Source organism: Taeniopygia guttata, chromosome 2, assembly GCF_048771995.1.
Source record: "Taeniopygia guttata chromosome 2, bTaeGut7.mat, whole genome shotgun sequence".
Lineage (NCBI taxonomy): Eukaryota > Metazoa > Chordata > Aves > Passeriformes > Estrildidae > Taeniopygia > Taeniopygia guttata.
The window spans coordinates 14853229-14859228 of NC_133026.1; the positions used below are offsets into that span (position 1 = coordinate 14853229).

At 38.4% G+C, this 6000-nt stretch overlaps 1 protein-coding gene across 20 annotated transcripts in view; it reads left to right on the plus strand.

The window, feature by feature from the left end:
• Window positions 1-6000, plus strand: part of ARHGAP12 (Rho GTPase activating protein 12) — a 75519-nt gene extending 69519 nt beyond the window's left edge. For 19 of the 20 annotated variants that reach the window (XM_072925371.1, XM_072925358.1, XM_030264384.4 and 16 more), the window contains 4 exons: window positions 1631-1708; window positions 2483-2617; window positions 2887-2989; window positions 3408-6000. In XM_072925371.1, the coding sequence (XP_072781472.1) occupies window positions 1631-1708; window positions 2483-2617; window positions 2887-2989; window positions 3408-3582 (491 nt within the window). In that variant the 3' untranslated portion in view covers window positions 3583-6000. Of the gene's footprint in view, window positions 1-724; window positions 893-1630; window positions 1709-2482; window positions 2618-2886; window positions 2990-3407 lie in introns of those variants that run through there. The other variant, XM_072925375.1, reaches the window with a different exon arrangement.

Genomic DNA, 6000 nt, shown 5'->3' on the forward strand with positions numbered 1-6000 from the left:
TAGGAAAAGTTGTGTTCCTGCTCTCTATGCACTGACTGCCAGAAGACCAGCCTGTTGGTTTGATGCCCTTCAGCCAGTTACATGAATTGCTCTATTTTATGCAATTCTGGAGATTATCAGTGTCTATATATTGACTCAGGGTTTTTTTTTGTTTGCTTTGATTGAAAATATGTATTTCCTACCTAATAACTGAGAACACTTTGTTTGAAAGCTACATGTGGCATTCTGGGTTTTCTGCTGTAAAGCACATCTTCACATTTTTGTTGAAAGTGTGTTGGTTGTGACTTGGCTGTGGTCTCTGCGGGTTTTCTTGCCTGTTTCTTGCTGTTGTCTTTGCCTTATCTCTTGGAAAAGATGACTGAGAGGGGATTATGGAATCTCCATAATCATCATTCAGATATTTACCAGTCCGTTAATCTGAGAACATTCTCTTGAGTACTGGGGTAAGTGTTACAGGGGAGTACATGTGAATTCGAAGGCATCTTCCATGGGAACTTCATTTAGCCTGTAGTCCTCTTTGTCAATGCTTCTATCTTATAACCTGGGAGGGGAGAAAAACTGCTTCCATTGCATAACTCCAGTTTGACAAACTGCCACCTTGCTTGTGGCAGCAGGCTTTATTTAGTTTGTGATCTGAAGATTGTGAGAAAGGGGTTATTTTGCTTTGTTCCTTTTCTTTTCTTTTTTTTTTTCTTTTTTTCTTTTTTTCTTTTTAATTTTAAAGGCAGGACTACAGTGAAAATAGTGAAGTTTTCCTTTTTTAAATACCTGAAGGGAAGCTGACAGAAACGAACAGCTTTTTTTTTTCTACCTCTCCAACTCTTCTTCCTTCTACCAATACACTTCAAATCAGTCCATTCTGTAAAGGAATGACTAGTGGATTATGGGGAAAGGGGATATGTCAGATGGTGCTGGTAACTGTGCTGTGTTGCATCAGACAACTCCTTGAGGAGCTACAGGGACTTGCAGGTATTCTGGCAACACTCGCCCTCTCAGTGGCACTGACTCACCTGCTGCATCCAAGTGGCTTTTCAGATAAATTCTTTACCTCCTAATCACTGCTGAGTAACTGCAGTAGCAACCACAGAGACACAGTTTTCTTCTTTTTGAGTGTGCAATCCTGTGAGGCAAGGGCTGCCCATTTTAGTTCTGTAGGCTGTTGGGTAGCTCTGAGTGTGCATGTGCATCATTCCTTCTCCATGTAAACCTGGTCACTTGACAACTTTGAGATGCTCTCTATGCATGACTTGATTGGGCTTTTCTTAACCATACATTAAAAACTGAACATTGTATCCACAAAATACCTGGTTATTGCATGTTGGACTCCCATGTATTCCCTGCCCACCCACCAAGAGCATCTTAAGCAAGACATCTGATCTCATTTGGGAAACTTGGAGCTGTTGTCTCATTACTACTTGAATAGGAAGTTTTAGAGATTACTTTGAGCTCTATGCTGCCAAACTTGTGTCAGCAAATTAACCCCCCTCTGTTTTATATGCCCTGCCCATCAAAACAAGCTAGTTTAACTTTTTATTTCTGTGTTACAAGGTGGGTTTCCTTTGCTTTTAATTTTGCTGAGTAGACCTATACATATGTGAGTTATTAAAATGGATTTATCCCTTTATTTCAGGATTAGATATCGATGGATTATACAGAGTTAGTGGCAATCTTGCAGTGATACAGAAGCTGAGATTTGCAGTCAATCATGGTAAGCTTCCTCCAGTTATTACAGTAGCATATATTTTCAGATTGTTGAACTCCATAGAAAGCTAAGGAAAAAGATTTCTCTCTAACTAGTGTATCAAGAGAAATGACTGTCATCCTCAAAGTAAAATTACTTCAGAATTACAGAACTGACTGTGTAGCATACATTACTTGAAAAACCTCATATTCTGGAGGTTTAGTTTCATGCAGACCATAGAGGCATTGCCAGAACAGAATTCTAGAAAAAGAGGGTAATAGAATTTGAGGAAGGTTCTAACAAAATAACTCAACACCTTATGGAAAAACAGGAAGCATGTTAAGCTTTCACTAGCATTAAAATTGTAAGTTAATGGGTTTTTTTAAGTGAGATTTGCTACTGCCTTTTAGTTGGGGGAGGGCTTAGCCCCTCTTCACTGTACTCTGTGTTTAAAACCTTTTGTTCTGGTAGTATCTTAGTGTAGCCTATCCAGAATCTGACCTTTCGTTTCCTGATTGACAGGATTAACAGTAAATTTTGTATTATATCAGCAGCTCCTGTTCCCTTCTGGAAAATGCTCTAGGAGCAGGGGAACTGTATGTAGTGCAGTAGGCAGAGTATAGCCATCTCCATCTGCTGCTGCAGCTCTGTATCCCAGAATGGGATGTGGAACGTGCTGAAGTGGAGCAAGTCTTCACTGCTTTGAAAGCAATAAGTACAGAAGAATGTTGAGTTAATTTTTTTAAAAAAGAGCTTTTATAGTTGAAGTATTATCATTAATTATTTATTTTTCTCTCTCAGATGAGAAGCTGGACTTGAATGACAGTAAATGGGAAGATATACATGTCATTACAGGAGCTCTAAAAATGTTCTTCAGAGAATTGCCAGAGCCGCTGTTCACTTACAACCACTTCAATGACTTTGTCAATGCAATTAGTAAGTCTGGAGAACTTGCATATGGTGTTTGGATAAGTCCTGTTCAAGTTAAAAAATTATTTTGGACCTAAGAAGAATGTTTTGGTTGTGAAGGGGGTGACTTGTCCGGAGTTGCCTGTCCGTGCTGCCGGGGCCGGCCGGGAGATGGCAGTGTCCCATCTTGGATAAGCGCTGCAAACCGTGCCTTTCGTTCCCAGCCTCTTCAATTTTATGCTCAAGTTTTAAACAAAAATACTGAACTTTTGTTTCTCAACCTTATCCTTTTACAGAGCAAGAACCAAGGCAGCGTGTCCCTGCTGTTAAAGATTTAATCAAACAGTTGCCAAAACCAAATCAGGACACAATGCAGGTACTCTTTAGACACCTGAAAAGGTAAGTAACAGATAGCAGGAAAGGCTTTGTGTTGCTGATCTTTTCTTAAAGATAAAGAATCCAATTTAAAGTACCAAGTGACTGTTCTTACTGCATTTTTTTATACTGGACTTGATAAAAACATGTATGAACTGTTTGGATATGAGCTTGCAGAACACCAGACTTGAGACAGTATGTTGCATAATTGTGATGTTTGCTGCCAAATCCTTTAGAAAGACTATGAGAGGACCAAGAATGACATTTCAAAACAAAACTTTTTTCATAGAGAGGAGAATTATGGCAGCTGTATGTCCTAATAGCAAGACTACTTATTAAATAAATACTCTGAATAGCCATTTGCTCTGGGATGTGTCTTTTTCTGTCATCTCATCGCCCTAACACTGATAAATCTCTTCTTGTGTATTGTTTTCTCTTTCAGAGTTGTAGAAAATGGAGAAAAGAACCGAATGACCTATCAAAGTATAGCAATAGTTTTTGGTCCAACCTTATTAAAGCCAGAGAAAGAGACTGGTAACATAGCAGTCCACACAGTGTACCAGAATCAGATTGTAGAGTTAATTCTACTGGAATTGAATTCCATCTTTGGACGCTGACATTTTTCTTGGAGCAGAAACTGGAAGTGATGGGTTGGCAGCACTACTCCATCAGAAAGAAAACCTCTTGCTGTATATGATGTTTTATGTTTGTGGACCAAGCAGCAACTTGTTTTTTGCACTTTTGGGGAGGGGAGAAACAGGAGAAATGTTTGACCACTATAATGCGAATTAAAGACAACACTTCAGATTTCTTTGAAAAGTTCAATATAAAAAGTGAATTGAAAAGTTTATAGTTTACCTTTTTAAAGTATCATTGGAAACAATTAATATAGGTTCATACACTGGATTTCATGGAGAGTAAAACTAATAATCTCAGACTGGATAATCTGGAATTTAATCTCAATATTCTTCCATATGATGGGGAAAAGTCTTACCATTTTTCCCAGTATGGAAAAATTCAGTGAAGTTACATCTTAAGCTTGTTTATTACAACCTACTTAGATCTGTATGACACGTTTCCAAGGGATTTCTCCATGCTGTGACTGTCATAGACTTGCACTAACAGTTTGGTTTAGTTATTCAAATTTAATTCTTCCCTTGATGTCTGCTGCCCTCTGTCATTCTTTTTCTCCTGTTTTTCTGTTGTTTTTTTTTTTTTTTTTTTTTTGGTGGGGCTTTTTTTTTTGTTTTCTTGTTTGTTTGTTTGTTTGTTTTTTGGAATTTTTTTTTTTTACTTCTTTCTTTCTTTTTTTTTTTTTTTTCCCCAGCAGCCTCTCTGGAAGTTCTTTGCTGCTTCATAAAGCAGCACACTATTACACTATTTCAAACACTGAACTTGTAAGAATATCCAGCAATGGTTATTTGTCATGGCGCATAATAGAAGTAATATTTAATAAAGATGTTCATTTTTTCAGGGTATGTGCTGAACTAAGTTTGTGTTATACTGATCTAAAGCTAAAGTCCTGCGTGAATACCGACTGTAACACTGTACTGAGTTCTTGGTATAATGCTGTGGTAGTGGAAGTTCATTCTGGATGTAAATACAGGCTGTCCTTTTGATTCCTGTATATAAGTCAGCTCCTGTATAGTTTAAGAACACTTTAGTCATACATTTCTAATCATGGGTAGAGTAGCTACAGTAGCATAATGTTTCCAGTGGATGTCTGGGTTTCAGCAGGGAAACAGGTTATGGGGAGGGAGGGAGATCTAACTCTGTGCACTTTTAGACGTTAATTACATTTGCGGGCAAATAACTGTAATGCAAATGGTACTGGAGAAATACTGAGTGTGCTTGCTAAATTGTTAATGCACTACAAGAAGAGCCTTTTAGGTTATTTAATATGTACAGAATTCATTAGAAAAAATGTATTATGAATTCTAACATCTTCAGGTAGTGAAAGTCATGTTTTGATAGATAGATGTTTGATGGAATCCACTATGCTAAATTTAAGATTTTCTTTTTACATTAATGTAGAATAATTTGTAAAATTGGTTTTGAAAGATTTTGTTACAGGGCGCATGGTCAGCTGAAGATTTTTTAAATGTATTTTTCTAGACTAACTGCTGTATCTGACATATTTGTTATGTCTAACCTGAATAAAGAAAACCAGTAGTTCTTTTAGAGTTTACCATCCCCACTTCAGACAACACGAGCCTCCTTTAAACAAGACCAATGTATCTTACCCCTTAGCATGGATGGATGCCACTTGTGACAGAGAGCTGTCACACTGGACTGAAATATGAATGCCTACTTTATAACCTGACAATTTTAGAAACTTCCCAGTCCCTTTCTTTAACAACTTGAATTCTAACATAAGGTTCAGAGAGGGCAGAAGTAATTTATGGATACAAATTTGCAGTCTTTAAAACACATCCCAGCTTGGAGCCCCCTGTACAGGAAACAGATACGTTGAGGAAGGGATTGTGTCAGGAGCCTTCGATCTGCTGTGTCCCTCTCACACACAGCCCTGGCTGCCAGCAGAGGGGATGTGGGGTGACACTCCGAGCTGTAACCAGACTGATGGTACGAGAATTTCACGAGCATAGGGCTTGCATGAAAAGTTTTTGGAGATGAGCAAGAAGATTAGTAACCTTGTGGCTTTCTCAGTGTCTTCTTGTGGTAATGGTGAAGTCTTGTGGTTTGTTGCAAAGCGACTGGGTGAGGACTGTGAAAGCCCTGTCTCAGAGGTGTGTTGCCAGCCTCCCTCTGGGCTGTCACACTGAGCAGTGCTGAGCCTGTGCCCTAACCTACGAGAAAATATTGACTGATTGGAATCTGTGGCTGTACATTATTCATACCCTGCCTTTGGCTGTAAAGAAAGAATTGCTGCTGCTACATGAGAGGGCTTGTTCACCGGCCACCTTTTGTTGCGAGTGTTACCGTTTTCAAAGGAAGAATGCCTTTTTAAAGCAATTTGATTATGATGTCACACTTTTCCTTGTATTCCCCAAAAATAAAGCATTTTGTTATTACAA